Source organism: Achroia grisella, unplaced genomic scaffold, assembly GCF_030625045.1.
Source record: "Achroia grisella isolate CSIRO2021 unplaced genomic scaffold, CSIRO_AGI_Agris_v1 utg779, whole genome shotgun sequence".
Lineage (NCBI taxonomy): Eukaryota > Metazoa > Arthropoda > Insecta > Lepidoptera > Pyralidae > Achroia > Achroia grisella.
The window spans coordinates 2697820-2724762 of NW_026713019.1; the positions used below are offsets into that span (position 1 = coordinate 2697820).

General features: G+C 33.3%; 1 protein-coding gene across 3 annotated transcripts in view; it reads left to right on the forward strand.

Moving 5' to 3' along the window:
• The window catches only part of LOC131850730 (ecdysone receptor), a 262866-nt gene that overhangs the window by 226534 nt on the left and 9389 nt on the right, over positions 1-26943 (forward strand). For all 3 annotated transcript variants that reach the window (XM_059201074.1, XM_059201073.1, XM_059201072.1), the window contains one exon: positions 25967-26131. In XM_059201074.1, coding sequence (XP_059057057.1) covers positions 25967-26131 — 165 coding nt within the window. The remainder of the gene's footprint in view (positions 1-25966; positions 26132-26943) is intronic.

The window sequence follows — 26943 nt, forward strand, 5'->3', positions numbered from 1 at the left end:
TATGAGACAATAGTTTTAAGATTGACAACCCTGCAAAGTACCTACATGAACAGTTACCTAGGGCTGCTAGATCACAGGAAACTTATATAGTCCCGGCAGTTTCCACCTGGCCTAGTCTAGTCCTGTGTTAAGTTATTACACACCTTATTAAAGCTTTTACATTATAAAATTCATGCATAAAACTAGTAACGTATATTTACATTTTCGCCGTGGTCGTCTGTTACCATTTCAGATTCGTAGATACGCTGCTTGTTTACCACTAAAGTCACATAAAAAATATGAAACTACTTCTTTAAGTTACTTACTGTCTTGTAGAATATTTTGAAATTGACAATATTACTGAAATCGTTTTCCTCGTTATCGTATAATTTTCGCAACACATATATATATATATCTATCATATAGTTCGGCTTTTAAAATAAAAAACAGACGACATATTAATTTGTAAAATAAAATCTTCTACGGCAATAATTAGGTAATAATAAAAAAATCTGCTAAATGTAAGTTTAAAATATTCTAACGCTTCTAGTTTCATAATTTTTAATAATATAAAACTGAAAACTACAATTTACGCCATATTTATGTGAAACAAACTTCGCACCTATGGTTTTTCCTCTATCATTCTGCTAAATAATGTCAACCGCGGAGCTCACTATTACATCCTGTCGTTGACACAAAGTGCTTAGGTAATGACGTCACAAACTGACGCAATGACCATGACACCTGCACGCGGTTTGACATTATAATTACATTAAACTACTCTATAAATAAATTAAATTAAACTTGAATATTTATATAAAAAAAATCTATACTAGCTGACCCGCACCTTCCTCTGTGTATCATTTCCCCACCTATTGCAATATATTTCGCTGCAGCGCCGTAGCTATTGATCGTAGCGTAATGTTTTAGCTTAAAGCCTCCTTCGACAAGTGCTTTCCAACCCAAAAATATTTTTTCAATTCGAACCAGTAGTTCCTGAGATTAGCACATTCTAACAAACAAACAAACAAACAAACAAACTCTTCAGCTTTATAGTATTTATTCTATATAATTTTTTTTCATTAATGTGTTATCATTTCTTTCTTATCCATTTATTTAGGATCGGCGTAATATGTTTTTCTCTTCCATTCAAAAATATTTTTTCGATCTTCTTTCACACCCAATCTCCTTTTCGGCCTTCTATAAACATCTACATTCGATTTTCTTTTATCCCTAAATTATATTTCTTAAGTATTTTTATGAGGCATTTTTTTTTCATGCGCAAAAATTACAACATAGTGATCTACATTTTACACGGTCAATTATAAACCGCATTAACTTAAAAAAAAAATCAAAAATTAGTTAAGTAGATTTCCTATGAGGTTCTTATTTGGAAATCAAATTATGGATTCCGGTTCTTATTTGGTACATGTATTAGTCATTATTGCGCCATGATTTTTCCATTACAAAATATAATGTCATAGGTATAATACCTATGATATTTGCATGTTTTAATGAATTATTTACAGTCTGGCCCGGATGCCTAACCAAGGGACAACCACGCCTATTTTCTTTTTAAATTTTAATATTGACAATTATTTTTAATGTTACAGAATAAACATTGTTTTTTTTTATAAATTCCAAAAATATAATTGTCTTTAGCAAACCGTAGATTAGATGCAATTATTATTCAATATTTCAATACAAGGTAATGTCTTCCAGTTTTCCAGTTCTCTTTAAATATCCCATTGTAAACTCATTGCCGTCAAAATTAATAGGTATATTAATTATAACATAGTATATATAGTATAATATGTATTATTCGAACAAGTATTTTTTTAGAAATAGTCACCTTTTTATATTAATTGCTAATCTAAAGATTAAAAGGATAATGGAAAAAATACAACCCAACAGAACAAAATAATGTGGGAGTATCGCTTATAAATGAGTAATTCTTATCGCGACATACTAAGGAACGAACGCCCAAGGTCGTGGTGGAAAATTTACATTGTCAGTCATTGGCATTATTAACACAAAAACATCGATTGCTATTACGGTCAGTGTATGTTTGATTCTGTGGGTTTTTTTTTAATCAAAATAAGTACACAAAAAGAGTACACAAACGTCAAATATCATAGTGACTGCTCTTCTGGTTTATATTAAAAACCTCCACTTAGTATGATCATCAAAATTGACGATAGCTTAGTATTTACTTTGATACTATCGGAAGTATGGTAATATAATATAATAATTAAGTACCTTAAAGATATCGAAAATCATGACCAAGACAAACAACTCATTGATCTATTAAAGTAAAAGTGAAAAATAATTTTCTTTTATCTCTTTTTTTGTGTTAAGTAATCTATACATACATATATATATATAAAATTGGAGTGTCTATTTGTAATATTGAAATAACCCTTTTTTACTACATGCATATGAATATAAATACGGTACATACACCAAAATTTTTTACAATTTTTGTCTGCCTGTCTGTCTGTTTGTTCAGGTTAATCTCTGAACCGATTATAACGGGACTGTTTTTGGCTCGTAGCTGATGTAATAAGAACTTAGGCAACTTTTATTTTAGAAAAATAAGTTAAATTCCACGCGGACGAAGTCGCGGGAACAGCTAGTACCTTATATTCTCGCACTATACACTCTTTATCACGAATGTCATAAAACCATACCGTATAAATCTATCAACAAATGTTGGGACATAATGGAACGGGGGAGGAATAGGGGCTTCTCCCTTCACACAACCACCCCAAAGTTGTTTATAGAAACTAAGCTATTTTCGTTCTTTAGCAAGCAAGCAAGTCTGTTATTCTTTAAAAATGTTAATGCAACAAAGTCTGAAATCAGTTTTCAGAATGAAGGCCACTGCAACTATGTACAATGTAATCTATAGCACATACATAATAGTCCTATGCACCTATGTGTACAATATTTTATTTTTTTTTTTTTTTTTTTTTTTTTTTTTTTTTTTTTTTTTTTTTTATATAATAATTATTATCTACCTCTAGCCTTGTGTTATGGGTACTAGATAATTGATACATATACATAGATTTTTTTTTGTAATACATACATATTATACATAGAAAACAGCCAGACCGATACAAACAATCATACACATGAATACAAATGTTTGTGCCGTGCGAATCGAACCCGCGACCATCGGTCGTAAAGCGGTGTGCTTGATATAATAAATTCTTAACATAAAACTGTTTTACGAAATATAATAAATGAGTAATCTTTACGATTAAAAAATAAACATCAAAATCAGTTCATAATTTAAATATGATTCCAGTAAATAGCATAGAGAATTAATGTTGAACACACCTTTGAACACACCTTTTTGAAATCGGTTCAAAATAGATACAAAGCAAAACGTTTTAAACGTAAAATAGTTTTAGAGCTATTCTGTCGTTACTGGCTGTTGCAATTATTTAATATTTTGTACCCTTGAACCGTAGCCGCTTTATACGAGTAGTATCCTTGACTTGGCGAACTACTAGCATATATATGGTTTCTATTACCAAATAGGTAATATCTGTCAACTGCAATCAGGAAATATACACCCAGCGATGGAATTTTATTGTCAAAGGACAATGTCCGCTGCACATGAAATGACTACACAAAAATTGATTGTATAATGAAATTGTATAATATAATCTACACTATCCTATATTATATATTAAAATAGTTCTATTTTACATAATATATGATACTGTTTATTTTACAACTTGGAAATCATGAGATAGAGGGTAAAAGAATGTGGAAGATCAATTAATTACATATTTTAATCTGATTCAAAGAATGAGATAATAATATCTTTTATTACGTACTTATACCATTATCCTTTACAATCAACTTCGAGGTATACTCTATTCATCAAAATTATAATTATCAAATTCGTTATCTAGATTTATTCACCTGGAATGATTCAATGCGATTAAAAAGATGAAGGTTCTTGATTGGACTGTACTTGGAAAGTACTTTGCGTATGTTACGCGATAACTTCGCCAATTCTGACCGGATTTGTTTATTTCTTTTGTAATCGATAAGGAGATGGGTTTTTTTTGGAGTCAATTGTTTTTTGTGGAACTAAATATACTTGTACATTCTGTGATACAGTTGCGATCTGCCAAGTGATACATACGCTGTAAACATTTGAGAGTTAAGCTCGACGCTGTTTGGTCGTACTGGTTACCCGTCCAACCGGTTTAGGACCACTCCTGATTGTAAATCGCATCGGCTGACGTGCCACGTATGTGCATGATATACTTAGTTACCTAACTCGGTACGTGGTATATTTCTGGGAACAGAAATATTGTCATTATTATAAAGTTTACGCTTTTTCAATTTCAAGGTACGCGCTTTTAATTCGTATTTATTAGCGTGCATGTTTACTGAATGTGAATCGTTTTTGATATGTCCCTTATTATAAAAATGAGAATTTTGGCAACATTGAAGTCTAATTTATTATATATTTTTTTCTGAGAAGCAATCTCGAGGTATCCGGATTTAATTTTAACGTAGGGTCGGTTTCGGTAGTTTCAACTAGTTTTTGCTGAAACTGATAACTTATAACCGAAATAAATATTGAGTTTTCTGCTCAATCAGACCAAAAATCGAACCGAAAATTTGTTCTGTCACTGACCGCAACAACCCTATCTGCGTCTTTTTCTACTGAAACTATATTCATTGAGCATTATATTTTTATGCCAGTCATACTAAAATTCCATGATTAGTCGTTCTGGACATATCTGTAATCATAAAATTTTACGACGTAACGTACCCTCTAAAATTAAGTTGCTTGTATGAGGCATATAAGCATCTATTTAGTATTTCAATTAATATGACGTACTACCATATAAATATATATAGTATGTGCCATAGCTATTTCTTTGTTAAGTTTTTAGTATTACGGATAATGATAACATCACCAAAAGTTATCAGTCATTTTGTAATGTTATTGACTCTTTGTTTGGTTTTAATTATCAGCCTGGCTATTATATTAATCATTTCGATATCAGATATCACTAATTCATTTAGGTACCCTTTTATTAATAATCACAAACTAACATTGAACTCGCGAATGTTTGCACTTTACCAGAATTGTATGGATGTCTCTTTAAAAAATCAAACAAGACTTATATTAAATTGTATCCGTTGCGCGCGTTTTTATTATGGTAATTTCATGTCCAAATGTATGAAAAAGCCAAGACTTTGGATATGTATTGTGGCCACATTTCGATAAATAGTAATCATATCACAGTATGTATATTAATATAATAGTAGTGTTACATGTATACAGCTGACGCTATCTGCGTTTCGTCGCTTTTAGACAATTTTTTTTATATCCGGTATGTTGGAATTGTATGTTATCTACATATGATGACTATTGCTTTCGTTAATCAGTTTATTCACCTAACAGCATTTTTTTATTATATGTTATACGTTTACATTTTTATAAATGGTGAATTGTGACTAGAAAGTGTACTAAAGTAGAGACAGACATAGTTACTCAATTTTAAAGCACAGAATGACTTAGAATTGATGGGATGAACATAATTTATATTAGCTTTCCTTAAAATTTTAATCAGCATGTCTGACAAACAATTGTCAATTTATTAGAGTGAAATTCAGAAATTAACATTTTATTCGAAAATTTGTTCCTTAAAAGTTAAATCGATTTTAACATTGACAAAATTAGTAATAAGTGAACCAATTCCATTAAAAATAAATCAGACTCAAAACGTAACATTAAAAATGTAGTTACTTCTTTTTAACCGACTATAAATATACCTACTATAAGTTTTCCAATTTGATTTATTTATAGGTAAGTACACATTGCGCTATATCTTCGTAATAATTTATATGATGATTATTTTTGCAATTAAAGGAGTTTATTCCTATATTAATTTTGTCAAGAAGTAGTCGCTTTTTTGGGTAAAAAAAAAATACGAGTAAGTACATGCATGTGAAATTGTACATCTGTTAAATTTAGTGATGTCATCTCTTAATAAACTAACCCGCATCAGGCATAATTCTGAGTGAATGTGTCAATAAAAGTTATTCCACGCCGCGGCTACCTACCGTAGTTAAAACTTACACACATAACTATTCAGAAAAACATGCGGGCACAGAAATGTAACTACGTACGTGCTTGTTAAATTAAAATCCCATACTTTGAGTATAGTTAGATTGAACGAATGTATAAGAAACTCTCTTCTGGGTAGTATTGCGAATAATTTACATTAAGCTAGTTGAGCTACTTTTCATGCAATATTTCTTTTTTATAGTGTGAGTTTTTATTTTCGCCTTTTGGTCGAGGTATATTGTCGTCGAGATTTTATATCCATAAGAGATAAAATATTCCTCAATAAATCCTCTTGTCGCTCTTCCCCGTCAACTAGGAACAGGACTGAAGGGCTGCTCGACCCATTAGAGAAGAATATTGCAATTGTAATCCAGCTAGGCAACACATCCAGAGTTCTTGCCTTGTATGGTAATAAATTATTAATTTTTATTTTTAAACACACTTAGCAGATTTGTGTATGTAAATATAAGTAAGAAAAAGGATAGTACACAAAAATTTACATAGGTACAGTAATATTAAAAATTTAATTTTCAAGTCATTTGAATATTTCCAAACTAGGATTTTATTGTGATAGTTTATACTTTGTCTTTACTTAAGTAAGTGCTAATAAAATTACCATACATAGACTTAATAATATTTGCGTGATCTTTCTTTCACATTTTCTTAAGTGACTACTTACGTTGTGTTGTAGAAAGTTAAATCTGCACTGCACTATAATGCGACTTGTCAATTACTTAGATAGCCGTGTGAAACTTGAATTCATCGCATGGCCGCTCTTAGAAGAAAGTGGAAAATATGCAAGTGACGACCGTTTTTATTGTACGCTGCAGCATTAGATGCTATGTTTATTTTTACTGGGTTTCTAGTAACACTGAATATCAGAATATGCATTTTAAATTTTCGACTACACAGCTATTATTTGTATTTTGATCCTGTTTAGAATATCTATACTAATGCTGATTAACTACTTGGTTTTTACCAGTGACAACAAGGAGTCTATGTCCTTTTGTCTTGTCTATAGCGTACCCATACAAAGAAATCCAAATTGTTTGCAATTGATTATAAGTATACTGACACGCAGTTACTTTGACATTTGAAGGGAAATATTACCTTTTTTTAATATCAAAGATTTCGATATTCTCATAACGTGATATTAAATATAGTATAATAGTAGGTAATTAAATTCTCTGTACGTGTTTTTATTAAGCACAATCTCAATAATTGGCAACATTTGAGTCCTATATAATAGCATTGTTGTAAAGAGCTAAATTCTTTAATTTTTTTATTGTTAAAAAGTTTATTTTTCCTTATGGAATATTTCCGCTTGATTTTCACAGTGGCATGTAATCCATCAAAGTTACAGGCGACAAAGTTTTGGTAGGTGCGTAATTAGAAAATACATTTTTAAGTTCAATGACTGCTTGAGGGAGTATTTTGTATTTTTTTTGTCTCGAGTCGGTCCGACTCGTAATTTTGACAGCCCTTTTAGTAACCGTAGCAATTTGTTCAAAGTGATGTTTTTGTATTTTCTTTTTGCAATATTTTCGCCTGAAAGATCTATTTTTAGTAAATGTATAAGATTAAAATTTGTGCAGTATGTCTGCGACCACTTGGGTAATATCTGCACTACAAATTTGATGTAATTGTGTAAATTAATATTATCAGTGTAAATTAATAAATATTTCTAAATCACTTATTTACTTTCAGAAATAACTGCTCTGTTCAAATTCGTAATTCATAAGCAAAAACAATATCGTTTCTTCCAATTCATGACTCTTGATTTATGTTATCGAGATTATTAGTATCTGCTTTTGGTTTGACCTTGTTTCCTTGCTTGGCTGATACACTTTTTATTTGATTACGGTTATTGTTAGTCCTGGTAAAATTTACCTCACAGTAGATCCAAATTCTGCGTTTCTATTGTCCAAATACAGACCTCTTTGAGAGCCCCATTAGGAATACAGACTAGGTGCAGTCCGTTGGCCGTATTACATGTAAATAAAATTCAATGCCTATTTTTTAACGTGAATTCATTTTTCGCAAACTTAATGATCATGCCGTCCATTAAAGTAACAATAACTTGATAACAATAATGAAAGCTTTTATAGATATTCTAAACATTAATCGCCTTTTTACCTCAATATCGGAAGTGTAGTATGAATAAGGCTTTTTACCCTTTGAACACTACAACAGAACCTGCTTTATTAAATAGTTCGTCTTGTAATAAATTTTACAAAAAATTAAACCATCTATTTTCCACTTAGAAATATAAAGCCACAGAGAGGATTCTTCTATTGTTGTGAAAATTACTTACTTTAAGCGAGTTTACGGATTATAAGATAATATTACAACTTTAGGCTCATGAAATATAACACTTGTTCTTTTATTTTCAGTCACATAAGCTGTGACTGTTCTTTACTCTAATAGTATTGTTGTTGCTGATTTGAAGTTTGATTGACTGCATCATCCTCGCGGCTTCGCAGTGCTAGACAAATTTGGCTACTTGGTAATACACTGAAACAAATGAAGGGTACAAACTCAGTGCCCAGCGGGCCCCCTCCTGAGGTGAATGTATTGACGCGTCCGCGCGGGGGCGCCAAGGTCACCTCGGTTTTTTGACACGTCGCTGTAAATAGGCGCAAAGCCAGCCGTCATGTACCTTGTAGCACTAATTACTTCATGCCGGTTCACTTATCCGGAAATTATTTGTTTCTCGATTTGAATAATCGTTTTATTCCAACGCGGCGAAAGGGTATTGGACCTTCGCTTGCGTGAGACCTTGGGTTGAATTGTCCCTACGACAATAACATTGATTTTGGAATGGAACCAAGAGAGCTTAAGAGCGACAGTGCTTAATTACAAAACAAATCTACGCTCTAAGCAAATATTGAAGTAAAGCTGTAGTAGGGCCCCATTGTGTTTTGCTTCTAAACGTACATAATAATAGTCATAATATAGTTTGTTTAGAAACGTAATTCAATATTTAGAAGTCTTATTATCACCCTAACATATAAGACAAAAAAATTCTCAGCCTACATCAAAATGACAATATTTCTTATAATTTATGTATAGAATAATTTACACTTTGCTTCAAATAAAAAAATTAACTTAACAAAATTAATAAAGATTGCAGAAGGCATTAAAACAACACATTACACATTGTGTACAATTTAAATGTCACATTTATAAAAATACAATCAAAATTAGAAATTCTACCAAAATTAAGTGAAACCTTCAAAACGTGAAAGATTAAAAAAAAGTTTGATAAAGATTCACTTTTAAATATTTGGACTAATTTTTAATAAAAATTACACGTACATACCATAATAAACGATGATTATGGATATGATATCATGGATAGTTTTATCCTAATTTACACGGGCAAATCGTGGTATACACTAGTTTATAAATAGTTCTCCAATATAACGTGAGTTAAGGCGCAATAGTAATATCACGCCTAAATTATCCGATATACTCGCGCCTTTAATACCTTTGAATGTTATGTAGTTCATGAGTAAATGTTTTCAATATGTGTGAAATGTGATACCCTCGTTGCTTCGTAGAGCCATGCATGATTGATGATTCCTTAATCAAAGAGGTCGGTAACCTCCACTTCTAAACGGGGAGATAGCTTTATGACTTCATCTATTTTGAATGAAACATGTTATGTAACAATAATTATGCCACTGAGAGTAATTAATGACAATATCGTGATTCTTAAGCAAGCTCTCTGATTGTTAGGAGTTTCCGTTTGTATATATCAGACTGGCATATATTAGCATGCAAATCGGATCAGCTCGACCACTATTAGCCGCCCATTCTGCAGCAGTGTTAGAATAATATTAATCTATACTACACCAGCAGCTGCTGCGTCTAAGCGAAAGGGTCCATTTTTTTAAAAGCGTTTTTGGCAACCCTTTGACTGAGTAATCTAATGGTCCGCCTGACCCCTCATTGAATAAGTATAGACCTTTATAAAGCATTTGCCTATTTTATTGTGTGCGAACCCTTGAATTAAGAATGGAATTAGTAATTAATTTTGTTCCTTAATATGTAAATGGTAACGGTCCCAAAGTGTGACAACCAAATCGAAGTATCGATTAGATAATCACGTCGAATTGTTCTAGTCAAAAAGCTAGGTCTTCGATCCAGTTAACCTTTCTGAGTTCGTTGACATAACTTGACACTTATGTTAAATTCGGACCACGCGCGTCACACGTTGTGAGTTTTTCACAATGATTTGATAGTATAATGATATAGTTGAGTACAGAGTATTAGTTACTAATGGCTTCCAATACCTCTGCGTTTATTAAGATAAACTGTAACTTACTGTTCAGCAAAAGATAACAAAATTTACATCTCCCACTTTGATCGTGTTTTAGCTAACTCTAGACATCTCAAACACAGAATCTCATTGCCACCATTCAATAACTGTAATAGATTTAGAAGTTGTAATGCCACAAGCAAATATCAGACATACACACAAAAGTTTCGAAAGTCGTATATTCAATACGCCTCTATTGACGTCGGGGGTTCATAAAATAGGGCGTGTCGATATATGAGGGTTGTAGTCTATTGCAAAAATTCACAATGAACTTTTCGCCGATTTCTCTAGTCCATATCACATAATTTACGCCAATTATTATGCAGTGTTTTTTTGGTATTCACAATTAAAATACTGCTTGGGATTATCATAGATAGAAAGAAGTGAATTTGTTGTCTTACGTAGTAAGTCTAGGAAGATGTATAGGGGCGGATGTGCGGTTGAGCGCGCTTCGCGGTTCGGTGCGCGCGCGCTGCCATCGTGACGCTTGTTACTTCTATTATCTCAAGTCGCTTGCTCTAACAACCTTCTTCGCAAATCACAACTTAAATTTAATCTGAAATACTACTTAAATGATCAACATCATCTAGTCTGCGTTAAGTCAAGATCAGTAGAGATATTTACTTTAAGAACTATTTTAAATTATCGCCCTATAGATAACCTTTTTCTTAGTACCCCCAATACGTTATTTCAAAATGATCGTGCAGTTTATATTTAATAATAGGAACAATAAGAACTTTATTATACTTATCTTTCTTATTATTTCTTTTATCATCTTTAAGCATCTGGTATTTAAACAGACATGTCACTGTTAAAGCGTAGGTACTACTTAAACTTCGCATCCCGGATCTAACAGAGCATCAATCTAATTTGATCATAACGGGATTATTAAATCTCACAATGAGAAACATTGTAAATAGTCACAGGCGTTGTTAAATGAATGTACTCTTGAACATTGTCAATCAAAGACTCGGGGAGGGCGATGATCTTATATCTAATCGTTTGACCGGTTGTATTGTTATAAGTTTTGGGACGAGATAAACCTGTTGCGAAGTATGAGCCGTGGAATTTGTTAATAAATTATATTAAACGTTTACTAAACGTGTGTACTAACTTCAATAGCAACCATTCAGCGTTCACGGCACTTCGGAGTCGTTATTGTCAATGCAAAAAAACGTCTGTTCGGTTGATTATTTAGCAGCGTACATAAAAACATGTATTGCAAATACGACTGACGCTACATTAGGACGTGATTTGTGATTTAACTTGAGGAAATAAATCGAGTATACTCTACGGGTAAATTGGTTTCGCTGCTGTACAAAAGAATTCTACAAAATTAAAATTACACGTTTCTAGACATTTTTATTTTGATTTTTCTGTTTATTTGTTTACACGCTGTTACAGTGGGAGCTATTATTTATTTTTTCATACCAATTTGTGACAAAATTCTCATTTTTCTAATAATCGACATTAATGATGTATCGCTTTATTTCACTGCTTTATTTTTAATTAAGATTGTCTAAAAGTTGATTACACTTCAAATTTACTATTACAATGTCTTTTGTCCTTTGTACAAAAGTTTGTACATTTATTTGTAACAGCATATTTAACGAAATAAAAACATGGATGATTTTATCCAACAAAGGAATTGAATCAATAGATATTGCAAAGCAATTGATGTATCGCATCGCATATCAATGGATCCTAGCTTCCATCGCGGAACTCAGGCAATATACGTGACTGAGGTGAACTATAAGAAGGCACAGTCAGCTTTGTAGATCCCTATACTTTATAGTCGCAATTTGATAAGTGTTGATGCTAAGTTAATGTTGACATTGCATTCAAACACCGTGTCACCTAACATATTTATGTAGTCGACTGTACCTATTGTACTGATTTGTTTCTATATGATCACAAACCGACCATGTTGCCGCCTCCGCACTCGCTTGTCCCTTGACGTTTTATTGTATTGGATCATCCGGACATTTCTACCTACACGAGGCACTCAAGTAAACCATTATCTTGCATATACGAGTATAACCATTTGAATAAGCATATTACTAAACACATTCACATCGATCAACATTGGAATTTAGATTGGAATTGATTAAAATTACGAGTAGACCTACAGGTATTAAAGACAAAATGTATAGTATTCGTGATAAGAAAGAGAAGTCATATTTGTTTAATTATTTATAAACTTTAATTCCTACACCGATTATGATTATTGCTTCATACATATTATAAAAGTGTCTAGTATAAATACATAGGTGTGTATAGGTATCTTCCCGAAGAATGTTTTACATAATACTTTTATGATTTTTTTTATTTATTACAAGTACCAAAAAATATATATTTGATTTTAGTTTTTAGTAACTTTTACATAAAATTGAGTGGTCCGACGTGTTTATGTGTGTAACATCGAAGTTTCTCACATTTATATCTTGGTAATTGTTTTTACAAGTTACACTAACTAATGCCCGCTTCAAGACAAAACCTGTTTGTGCCGACTACTTCACACGACAAGCGTATATGAAACGACTTCTTTTCTAAAATAACGAAATGGCAAAACGAGATCTTAAGAAACAAGTCATTATACAGGCTATGGAACGAAACTTGTAACTTTATTTTTTTATTCTTGTAACTACTATATATAATATTAAGATAAAGAATGTTGTTCATGAATGCTTGTATGTTCAATTTTATAAATGGAATTTTTAATCGTGCATATTAAATTAAATTTATAGATTCAAATCATTACTCATCGTGAGTATTAATTTTCATATAGACTAACCTTAATGGTTAGAAAAGAATATTTCTCAGAGGTATTAGAGAGTGACCCGCACATAAACACAAACACAAAATTTATTAGACCTGCATCAGAAGGCAAGCAGTATGCTTTGTTATATGTTAGGATGTAATGATATTGAAAATAGGTATGTTAGTCCTCAATATCAGCAATAGTTGGAGTACCAAAAACATCACAATGTAGAGTGATCTTTAATATAGCCAAAGGTTACCAGTTTATATCGCTCACCTGATATTGTCATACCGAGCTCATCAAGAACATTGGTAATAATATGTTTGTGTTATTGAACAAACGACATAGTAACCTACCTAATCGGTTGTTATCACGTGTCCCTTCATATCAGTTAAAGCGACAACGTTTAACTGATTACAAAATTTAGCTCTTATGACGCAGATGTGGTTATTGAAGATCAAAGAAAATTTGACAAATATTATGTTGTATCTATGACAGTTTGTGGCATGTTTTCTTTGAAATACAGATATTTTTATTAACGTCAATTACCCACGTCTGATGTATGGTATGATAATTTTCAAACAGATTACGGGATTATTATTCAATCAATTATTGTATGTCGGCCCACCCGCCCACGAATCGCTACTTCTGTCTGAAGTTGTATTAATAACGTCTCGTAGACACGTTATTAGATATTATATTGTGTATATCTGTATATTCCTAATTCCTTTATTCAATTACTATTTATTTTAAAAAATACCACTGTAGATATTTATTTATGGTAACTAAAAAAAAATTGTCTTAATTTATGTATGCAGTCAGTGTATGTGATGTTTTAAAAATCACAACAACAGACGAATGATATTTAAAGAACACTTAAAATATCTTATTTTACCAATCGGACTGAATAAAACGTTTCAACAATACATGTAATACATAATTGTAACAATTTACGATGTATAAATATATGTATAGTAAATGTATTGGTTCAGTGTGTTTTTATTCATATGTACGCTGATATAGCGCAAACGTGATAATTCTGTTCAGTTGGCCTTGATTGTGCATCAGTGCACGGCGCCCGGCATGTTGGCATTCACCTTATCGTATGTTGAACTGTTCTATATCCAATCAACCAGACATTGAGCCTATATTCAGCACTACAACTATTAACCGACTCAATAATAAGACCCATTATTTCCTGAAAACGTTATGAGTGCAGCGGTTTTTAGTGTATATCTGATTTCAGGCGCATTATAATTCAAAGCTAGCTTCAAATAACGTATATGCATGACGAACACATTCCTGATGCCAGTATGTGTACATGTGTGTGTACCTTGATATTTATACGAGGCAGTAGTCAAGGTCGACAATGTCATTGTACGAACGAACCCGCCGCGAATTCACACAAGTTAAATGTTTCTATGTGTGCATTGTAATGTGCCTATAGCTATTGAAATAATCTTATCATTTAGGTCACCTTACTTTGTAGATTAAACATTCTACTGTATACTATTTGGTGCACGTAGTTTTCACTTGCTGCTTTGTATTTGGAACCGCTGATCGTTCAAATGACAAATGAAGTGTCAGCAAGTATACTAAGTCGATTAAATCGAACGTAGGAAACATCGCACACAAGTACAATGTTGGCTTGGCTGTTCCTGAACATAAATAATTGTGACTTCCACAGTCGAACTAGACATTAACGATCACAATGTGGCTTGTTATGTTGAGGCGAATTGAAATTCTACATTTAGCTTACACGAGCTCAGAGCATCATCCATACCTACACATCTGCAACAAATAAAAGCAATACGAGTACACCACTAATGGTATAGGTATTTGTTCGTTTTGACATTTTGAGCAATGTACAAATTAATTTATTTTTTCCGCTTTATCCCATTTTGTCAAATAAATGCTACTGAGTCTAAATGCCGGCAGTTAATATTAAAATGTTCTAATGCTGGAACAAATGATACGTCTATTTACATTTTGTTGTTTTCCTTTACTTCCCTGGTCAGTGTTTGATCTATGCTCCTAAAATAGTACGGGCCGTAAGTCAAAAGAGAATACATCAATGACTGGGCGAGCTCTACCGCGTCGTGGCCATGCCTTGCAAGCGATTGACGCAAGCAGCGTCAGTTGTTTACAGTACAACCGCCTTAGGTTATTTACATCGGGGTCACAGACACGCCGAAGGAGACCGGGGTTCAATCGATATAATTATCTAACCTGTACTAGAGACGTTGTACCTGGCCGCTGATCGATGGGCGCAGCGTCCGCGCAACATGACAATGACCCCCTTTGACATTACTAGGTCGTTTATGCAACAATTTGGCACCGGCGATGTAAGTGGGTGAATCCGGCACGGAGCTAGAATGTGTGCGATGATTGAGACAATCTTCAGATTGCAATGGGAATGCGCTAACACAATATGTTTATTATTTGATCAGTCAAGTGTTTTATATTGACATTCTATTGAATTGAAACGTTATCATATGCCTAAACGACTATTATCTATACGAAAGGTGTTTGATAGCGACGTGCTATCAACGTCACATTTTTGGGGGTCATTGATCTTGACACTGTCTGATTTTACATTATGCAACATGAAACAAAATGTGCGTACACAATATGGCACGATTCTTAAAAGGATAATACAAGCTACATTAATTTAACTATTGAATACGTGTCAGAGTATTGCGATTTTGTATTAAATATACTTTTAATACTCATTCATCCTCCATACATTGCTGAGTGAAAGTAAAGTATTTGCTATGAGATGATTTACAGCTCAAGTTTACTGATTTTATCTCGTCTCTCTGCTTCTCACGGTAATGAATAGCAAACAGTTATTTTTTCAGATGTAGATCTTTAAATCGTCTTTAGGTAAGTAGTATATTTTTGGACTACTCCTATGTATTTACATGTTGGCGTAACTTATAATTATACAAATATTATTTAATGAGACCTGATCAATAATGAATATAATTAGATCCTGGGCTTAACACACAGCGCCATCTAGTCCCAGACAAAGCAAACATCAATAATCAACTCGCATGACTAGATTTTATTTCTCATTTTATCTAACATAACATAATATATGTATGTCATATAGTTAATACATAAAAAATGCATAAAGGACAATTTATAAGAATGTACTAGACAAAATCCAATCAATATTTACTTTGTCAACGTAATATGGAAAAGATAGTGACAAGACGTGAAAATAAGATGTGAAAAGACAGTAATATACATGTTTCTGTCACTGTATACCTACTGTACCTGCAACTAATCGCCATTCTATATCTGCTAAGTCGCTACCTTAGTTAGATTGCTTTATAGCTCTGTCAACTCGCAGTTGTTAACAAGGCTATTGTCTAGATAGTCTTCTATGGCTCCATAAATTGTTCTAACAACACAATGTGTCACCACGAGAGGCTGGCCCAAATTGCGTATCCTCTTAGAGACAATCATGATCTACCAGATCACAATATCGGGTAGTGTCTATTTGTATTGTTAAGCATTTCTAAATGTGGGATGTTGAAACAATATCGTTACTTTGAAACAGGTAAGAGTAAAGCTTTACGAGGATGGATGGTTTGCAAGACATCTATTTATATCTGGTCCAGCCATAAACAGCTCGCGTCTGGGTCTGGAACCGGTCGGCCCGGCTCGAGGAATGCTCTGTTCTCGCTAACTACGCCGACTATCGTTCTGCGAACGAATCGCAAATACGCCAACAATGTATTTGTTTCAGTAGGACTATACTCGTAAAATATCCAGAGGAAGATGATAATTATTCTGATATTTTGTAATGCGTTCTTTTTTAAATAGTGAGATTGTAACGTTTTGGATGAAATCCTCGAGAACTTAAAGACCTAGAGAATTATCATATTTTTATTTTTTTTTTCTTATATTGTAAAATTAACCAACTGGATTTAAGTTTATACCTTTCTATAAGTCCAAATTCAAAGTACGATCATAGGATATAGGAAAGAATGTAATTTATTATTTATATCAATTTATTAAAATATTTTTTCTTTTTTTATTTCAATTTGAATATAGAATAACCGATGGTATAGTATATTTACCTGTTTAATATTATTCAATAATTCCTAATATAAGTGTAGTTAAGTAATTTTGTGCAGTCATATAATTTTTTTTTCTGGTTCTATTACAAAAATCGAATCAATATGTTCTGAATGTTGATACTTGTTGGGATTGCGTTAGTAGTTGTGAACAAAGCAAAGCAATTTTTTTAGTACGTAGTTCTAAGCTTTATTTTCTTAGCACTATTGTAAAGTAACGGAACGTAACTTAGTTGCGACGAGCGTCGAAATCGAATTGGTCTAACTTCAGTTCAATTTTATGTGTTAAAGATTTCCAGCAAACTGAATTGCCGGAGCGTGCAGATAGAGCTCGGGCAATACATGTACACAAGTGACAATTATTAAGGTCTTTTCAAATTGTTAATTTGATTTTGCTTCCTTAATTGCGTGTCTGGACGATGATTAGTGTTCTTATGCTTTAAATTCTTTACAAGTAGCGCTAACGGCTGTGAATAGCTGGCTGGGTCGAGGGTCGCGCGGGCAGGGCGGGGAAGGGTTTCGTATGTCTACTGCGCTTCGTCATCGTTAGCTCATCCATCAACCTGACAGCGTCGAATATTATTATCTGACGCCGTCGTATACTCGTGCGGGCCTTTCACTGAAATGTCTGTAGGGCTAGAAAGGGGTATTGTGATAGTCATAATTTATCGCCAAAATGAATTTGTATGGCATTTACTCGATACCGGTGACTGAAGATTCTTCTATCATCACAAGTTAAGTTACATAGACCATGTATGATTAAACTGAAAAATCTAAGATCTGTTCTCATGGGCTTAAATAAATTGGCGGGGGTCTAAAAATCCTGACTTGCACTAATCTGACTACCATGAAATATAAAATAAACATGCCCCCATGTCCATTCTATAATTCCAGTGTAAATTGTTGTACAACGTAACTATCTACGGTTCTATACGGCAGACGTTTTATTGAGTAATGCAATAAGCGAGTCCGGTGACGGCGGAGGGCGGGCGACCTTCCGTCGAGCGTGGGTCGACTTCGAGCCCATGACACAGTTCATCAGATATACTACAAGTACCACAACAAACGATGACTCTGTCTTGGTTTTACGCTCCACACACGCCGCCAATAAACGCCTTGTCGAGCTCATTATATACATATACAATATCCAACAACCATTTAATTTTATATAAAAAAAGTCAATATAATTCATCATAAATTATAGCCAGTAAGTACACTTAGATATACTTACTACCAAATTGTTAATTACAATTTGCTAGTAAGTATATCTAAAAGTGTATTTTCGCAACTCGCAGTTTATAATTGCCATGCTATTGTTGCGTCTACGTTAAATTTATTGGTAACTAATCGGCTATCTTCGTGTACAATGTTTTGGTACAAATGAAACAGTCGGTTTTTTCCGTCTTCACTCGGTCGGATGTCGTTTTAGTTTTTGCTCGTTACTCAAGACTGGTCACGCGGTAAGGAGGCCCTGCTTGTGTGACCAGTTCTCTAGAGGCACTCGTTCAAAATACTTACACTTGTAGCAGATTTTATTTGATACAATTATAGTTTTGGCTTCGCTCGCGATAGTATTGATTTTGCCAATTGTTTATTATAAACAGTAATATTTAAACATTTGAACCAAATCGCACGTAGCATTAAAGATTCATACAAAAATTACTTATTCCCTCACTCCACCCCCATACACGAGAATAACCTGTTTACATTTCTCTTCGAATGATCAATCTGAATTAACTCGAAAGTTATACTAGTCAGGTCTTTGGGACCTATTCAATATAGTTGTCATATGTATGTGAATTGCTGATTGATTTATTATACATTACTTCGCCAAACTGTCTTCAATTGCGTTATTACCTTAGTTAAATATACTGTAATAGCAGAATACTTGAAAACTTTCATATTCAAAATAGTTTTGGAATTCCATTGGCGAAAACACGGGATTTCAGTAGCTAATATCAGTACAATTTATATCTATTTAGTTAGTCTAAACTTAGACGGGACTTTCACTCGCAGATAGCGCATGTTATAAGGAGTAACTTAGGCTAATTTTATTTAATTTAATAAAAATGAAGATAAATAGCGGGTAACAATTAGTTGTAATGAATAGATATTATGTACCTGCTTAGTTTATTCGTTTAACGTTTCTAATGATTCTATTGTTCTTCTAACAACTGATAAAATATAAATAATAAATTAAAGACTAGCCATATCCGTACTGTACGAAACAATCTTGATTGATCAAATCACTAGCGGGCGACTAAATCGTCGTCAACAAAGCGTTCTTTGTCAGCCGATAACAGTTTCGTCGTGCTTATCTCTGCTGATACCCGGTCAGCGACCTCACGCGTTCCCCAGCGACATATTAATCTACAAACTTGTTACATTTACCTACCTTCTAGTGCGTTCTCCTTGCATAAGATATTAGTCTTAATAATTATAGCATCAGAAAATTTCATCGTTAATCCAGAAAATTAATGCTAATTTATTGGAGAATAGAAAAATCTCGCACTATTTTAAACACAATTTGTCTATTTTTTATTTTTAATATACGTACCTATACATATTTGATATAAAAGTAAAAGTTGTATACATTTCCTATATGGAAATACAAATAATACTAAAGTAATGTGTTAAATTAAAACTGATGACGAAATTATGGGTATAACATGGGAGCAGACTTTAGTCAAATTAAAACCTCCATTTTCAATACAATACAAATTGTATGTAATATTGCAGTGCTGTTGATATTATAGTTTATTGATAATATCAACACACATACCTACATAATATTATTAAAAGTAAAATGTTAAGTTTGCAATATAAAATTGGCCGATGTTAGTTATTTTTAGGTTACGTCTGTGGATTACAACATAGCCAGTTAATACTGTCCCAGCGTTGTTATTTCAGCCTCGATTCATCGCTGTCGGATAATCGCGACCTACTTTACGCCGGCGACTCAGTTTTCCTCGTTTATTCGGATGTTTATTAAAAATAATGTTAATGACCTACATTGATAACTGTGACTAAAGAGTTAGGTCATGATTATAACCTCTATTTTTGCACTATAGACGTTATAAAGCGTTGGTACGAAAGGGTATATGAACTATTGACATTCAGTGATAGTATTTAAACTAAACAATATATAAACAATATAAAATAAAGGAAGGAAATAAGAAACACATGAAAGAAACATGGGAACATATTAAAATACAAATAATATATTTGAATGTTGATGAACGTAGTAACGAAATGAAAGAAGTATTTATTGGGCAGGGTAGGGCTTAATCTCGTATTAGTATCATGTAATATTTATCTAGACTTGTATATATCTTGTTTAAAACATAATTTGTCGATTTTGGGAATCTTAACTAAGGACCCTCAAATTCTCTAGCCTTTTTATTATTATTATATCATTTTGAATGATGTTGTAATGGAAAAATCGACCTAGACTCGAGCATTAGTTAATTACTTTATCAATTTGCAGAGAACAAAGAGTCGTTGACCTACTTGTACCTTAGTGGACCTTAATTAGTCCTTATGGCGACCGCTGAGTAAACGATAAATTTTACGTCACCTAAACTCACCTTGGCCTACATTTGTTGCTATTATATTATTTGTAATAATGAGGTTAAGTCTTTTTAGTGTTTTCCTTGTTTTTAGAACTTTCCATTATTTTTCTAAGTACGCAGAAAAAAATTGTATGCACGGATAAAAATACCTACGTGTTTTTATCCGATTAAAATTCTTAAAACCATTTAATCAAAATTAGATAAAAATAATATAACATTTTTATAAACTTTAATTAACATCTATACTTAATATGCTTAGGTATTCTTATTGAATCAAGACTATTATTATTACAAATGAAGTGAACTCATTTTTACTCATTGTTTAAATTGCAACAAACTGCAAATCTACTTCTATATAATTACGAGTAAGTGAATTTTTGTTATACTGTTATGCTTTTGACCTATTCATATTCAATTTTATGGTTGTTCATAGAAACTAACAACTGACGCTAAAAGTTCCAAGTTGCAACGAGGAAGCCATGCTGCATTTATTCTAATTATATCCTCCCTCCCTTTTCTATTTGCCCATTCCCATGTTTACTCGAAAAGACGCATCGGAGCGTGGGTGCGCGTTTAACTAAATTAGGGAGCAGAGAGAGACAAAAACACAGATTTTATCTATGAAATCTTTGTAATAGAAAGAGAGAAAGAACTTAAACATTCAGTCAATACATTAGATGTTAGGGAGTTGTGGAATATCTATTATGTGAGTACTCATAGATATCCTAATACAAGTACGAATACGTGATAACCGATGCCCGCTTTCTAATTTACGGCTCGTATGACGAAATACAAATACTGAACACTAAACATTTTGGAGCTTCGTCAACAGAAAGTTAAGTGATACTTAAATGTACATAGGAACGCTGTTATACTTATAAATGGACTTTTTAAATATCATAGATACTGTATAAGTAGTATGATAAACAGTGAATCTATATGTGTATTTGTTATTAGAAATCAATATTTATTAAACCTGATTTATAAATAACTACTTACTATTGTTTAATAAAATACATTAGTTCCATTAGTAATTATAGTCGTAATAATGTTTTGTATCTATAAATATATACACATTCATATACGTCTGGGTGCGATACACATAAAATATATTTATGATTAGAGCTACGTTCCTCCCAGTTTAACACTCTAATTAAAAGAAATAAGCAAAGATTGTTACAAAAATTATAGCAACGTTCCAGAAGCGACTCATCTGTCGGCACTCCGGATGCCACGCTTACATCGGCGGATGTAAACACTTCCACGTGCGTCCGCCCGCGCCCTCCCAGATCATCCGAATGGGATGGGTTCCGACACAATCCCCCTTGACGCCGTGTCGATTAATGTTTACCTATCTGTAAACTGAATTACTTTTATTCTGTACTAAAAACCGGGGGAATTAATATGAGCTATGTCCATACGAAATAACATACCTTTCAAATATTGCAGTGTAACTATGTCAATCATGTGCCAAATTTAAATGTTATGGAATTATTGCATGATTGTTGCAATCTAATATAATTAATTTGGTACGTAGTATATTGATAATTTTATTAAGAAACATTGATAGTCAGAATGTTACATGAACTGACTTTGACTATAATAAATTGAGAGATATCAATAAAGTAAAAAATGTAAGCTATTTATCTAAGTCGTCAAATGGAATATTAGAGGTCTTACTACTCTGAGCATACATAACATTATACTAATATTATAAACGCTAATTTTAAAGCTTGTGACAGCGGATTTAGATGGAAATTTACAGTATCAGAATAATACATAAGTAGACTGTAATTTAAAAAAATAATACGTAAATTGGGCGAAATATAAACATAAATGTCAAGTAGGTATGATGCAGACGAAGTTACGCGGCGGGTAAGCTATTATATTATAGCAACATATTTGAGAACCAACTCTCAAATTTTATTTTATTTTATAAATCATATTAATTTCAACACAAATTGCACTGTTAACGACATGTAATAAGTTCCCACATCGTCATGATGACGTGAAAATGTCAATTTTCACCGCGCGATTTCTATTTCAATCCAATTTTCCCGGCGCGCGGAGAAACCGATCGCTCCAGTTGTGCGAGTGCGGCCCACATCTCTTGCTAGAAAGTATCATAGAAAGTAACGTGGTAAGCCGATCTCCGCCCAATGGATGCATCGATCACGTGTACAACACTTTTTCTGCATCAGTTTTACTACTTTATTAAAGTGAAGATGGCCGTAGTCAGGGTTACCAGATGCTAAAAATTTTTTAACATGTGAAATTGGAAATCAATGTAATGGATGCATTACAAATCTTTAAATTTCTCGGCTTGTTCTGTACTATAACACGCATATATTAAACATATGAACATTTCTCTTTAATAACTCTGTCTATAGCTGAAAGCTACATTAAAATGCGTTGAGTACTTTCAAACATAAAAGCGAACAGACAGCGGCGGCGACTTTGTTTTATAATATGTAAAGATAATAATTTTTGTAACTGCTGGTCGTTTAAAAAAGTTGTATAGTTAATCTGATAACCCTAGCGGTCTGTACAACAGTCACGTCACTTTTTATTAATTGGAGAGCTAGGTTTTCGCAATACTACGTGCGTTGGCGATGATTCTTCTACTAAATCAAGTTGCACAATAATAGAGAATGCGGAATGTTTGGTCCACAAATGATTCGGTGACGCATGACAACCACGAAACATGCGCCTATGCGTTGTATTGAGTGCTTACTTTCGCCACACCCAAATTTATTACGTGTGCTGTGTATGTAGTCTTGTGCAATACCTACTTTTGGCCAACTTTCACTAGACACTTACGCGGCACGCCTGCAAAATTATTGCGGTGCCTCTTTTCTGAGGTCACAGTGAAAGTATTTTATATTACATATTTAATTGAAGCATCGTGTTTCACAGCACATATTTTTGCAGTTCATAACATGTTAAAAATGAAGTGATATTTATAGACAGCGTAAATTATATAAAAATTAAAAACAAATCTAGCAGATCTTAAGCAAAAACTATACTCGCGTGAGAGGAAAAACGAGTTATTATTAGTTGGTTGAGAATTGCGAGTTTGCTTCAAGCTCTGATGCTATCATAAATAATGTGGCTGTGCGGTGAGCGTAGCGGAGGAGCAGGAGGGAGGAGGCAGGGCCTCAAGAGTCAAGGCCGCACGCTGCCCCCGGTCGACGCTCGCGTCCCACTTGTCTCAGCCGCTCTCGCTCGTTGAGCCGACCGCGACCGAACCCCGCCGAAGCGGCACGAACTAGACCTTCCAATGCGCGAGCGCAACACACTGAACAGCTGAGACGTAATAACATAACACACTGACTCGGTCATCCGTGCGTTCAACTTTTGATTAGCTTTCTTTTTCACGGTTAATGAATATTGTTGATACTAATTATGGATTACGACTGCCGGGGTTAAGATAACTAAATATTTTACATAAATATAAACTGAAATAATTATCTTTAACTTAAATATTATTATAATCTTTTATTGCTAATAATATAATATGAGTTTACATAAATATTTAATAATTTTTAAATTGACGGGTGTCTCGGTGTTTTAATTTGATAAAATATAAAGTTCGTTACTTATAATGTTTAACCTCATTACATAAACAATAAGTTTATTTTTAACGTTAACAAAGTTTTAATGCGATATATAATACAATAATAGTCTGCACTTGACCCCTTTTAAAAATCATACGTTTGGCCGAGCCGCTCCCTTGGTAGAAGGCAGTTTTAGCAAATATTGACATTATAATAGTTGAATTGGCAAACGCTAAAGTAAACAAGGTCGATGGATTTAGGCAAGTAACGAGAAAAATAGATTAGGAATCATTAAAAGTATATTTAAAATTCTTTTATAGATCTATCAACGATACTAAAACTGTTAACTAGTTTTTAATGAACTGTTATACTGTCTAATTTGCCCGCGGCTAGACTTTTTTCTTCTATTCCTTTGGTAACTTCACTATATTTGCTAAAACTATGTTTTATTATATACATAATATACCGATATTAAGTTACTATATTCAAGATATAAATATTGTAGAACTAGTTTGATTATACGCACATAGGACGTCAAACGTTAAACGTTACATAAGTGACCAGTGGTGTAGTTACGTTAATTACTTATTATCAGTCGCCCTACATTAATTATAGTGTGGGTTCGACCTTATGGAGGGCAAGGCGAGGACGATTAAGCTGGCTCTGATCCCACGTGGAACTAGTTTTTTTGGCAGCAGCTATTTTGGCTGGTTGCGTAACGCAGGTACTTCGGACCGCGGCCAGCGACCCGCCTGGCGCGCCTTAATGGACACAATAAAATGTAAATAAAATTAATGACTAGAGAAGCTTAAATGGAGCTTACTTTGACTGATGATACGCAAACTTTCCTATTTGATATATTTAAAATGTTTTTACTGTACCTTTAGTTTTACCCGAAATTTTAAATGCCGAATGTCCTTTAAACACGTACGAATTTACGCACCTTTATTTAACACAATAAACGAAACACAAAAAGCGGAAACATTAGGAACCTAATGCTTTAAAACAGGATACACAAGTAACTAAATACAAAGTGTACATCGCAAAAACGTGATTATCATAGCATAACACTGTTAAATCGTTTAACAGAGCTAACATTGTTGGATGAAGATAAAGTACTTTAACAAATTCCTCGGTACCCTCTAACTTAGAGTTCCGACTGTGTGATTGACAATTACCGATTACATTTCCAACGCGCATCGCACACCCTGCTCTCGTCCACGCTGGGAATACTAAATTCAAACATCCAAAGTCATCAGTATGCGGACGATAGCTCTAACCACCTTTTGTTTGAGCAGGAAACGTACACTATACCGCCGAAAATCACTTGCGAGTGTGATACGAAAACATCTCTTCGCCGAAGAAACAGTCCAAATTTTTAAAATGAAAAATAAAACGGCTCGCTCGTTCGCCAGCTCGACAAATGGTTCATGAAATGTATGCAAATTTTATAGCGTCCGATTTTAGATATTCTCGACACTCAACGCCCCTGGCCACCGGGCTCAATCTTCATTTATTGCGCAGTTGCATTTTAGCGTGCAACAAGGAATACTAAAGTTTTATTTATGTTTTATTACAGGTCGAGAGGATTTGTCACCGGCATCGAGTGTAAATGGATGTAGTTCAGATGCGCGGCGACAAAAGAAGGGACCCGCGCCACGTCAACAAGAAGAGTTATGCCTCGTCTGCGGTGATAGAGCTTCAGGATATCATTATAATGCGCTCACATGTGAAGGATGCAAAGGTATGTTTTTTTTTTAATTAAAAGTCTAATTGATTTTAGTTCTATAATATATAATATAACCTCAAAACTGCCGAATTAAAATTAGTCTATATAAATTGAACTTTTTTGCTAAATTTCTTATCAATCATGGTGCCATAATGCCTCCAGCATTATGGCACCATGATATGATCGCTTTCACATTTAAAATATTAATAAGTTAAATTTGTTATATTTCACTACACATGTATTTATGATCTGTATTTCTATAATTTATACTTTCATACTTATGTATCTATTCAGGTATAAGATATAAAAACTGGAATGATTAATGGTTGATGAATAATTTTGACAATTGTTATTGTACTTTATGGAAATGAATCGACTCTATTCTCCTGCTGATTGATATTACTGAATACTATTAGTGTCCTTGTTTAGTCTTAGCGATGTTATAAATTATGTTTTCAAATTGAATTATTGAATTCAAGTAGATGAATTAGTCGTAAAAATAAGTTAATGTAATATTAAAACTTTAGAGTTCTTCATTTTCGAACTAGAATAGTATATCTGGTATACGTCCAATTGTAATGTAGAGTCCTGTTTCGATATCGTACTCATAGTTCGTAGTCGTTGGTCGCCCACGATCGTGCCAATTCAGTGTTGAATTAGCGTATTGTGCCATGAGAGGCAGTTACGAGCTGCGCGTGCATATCTTACACGTGTTGTCGAGACCAACGTCACAATAACTGTCTACAACGTGTCTGCAGCTCATGATCTTGATTCACGTGAATCGTACATCACTTCCAACCTTCACCCATAGCCTGAACACATAGTAA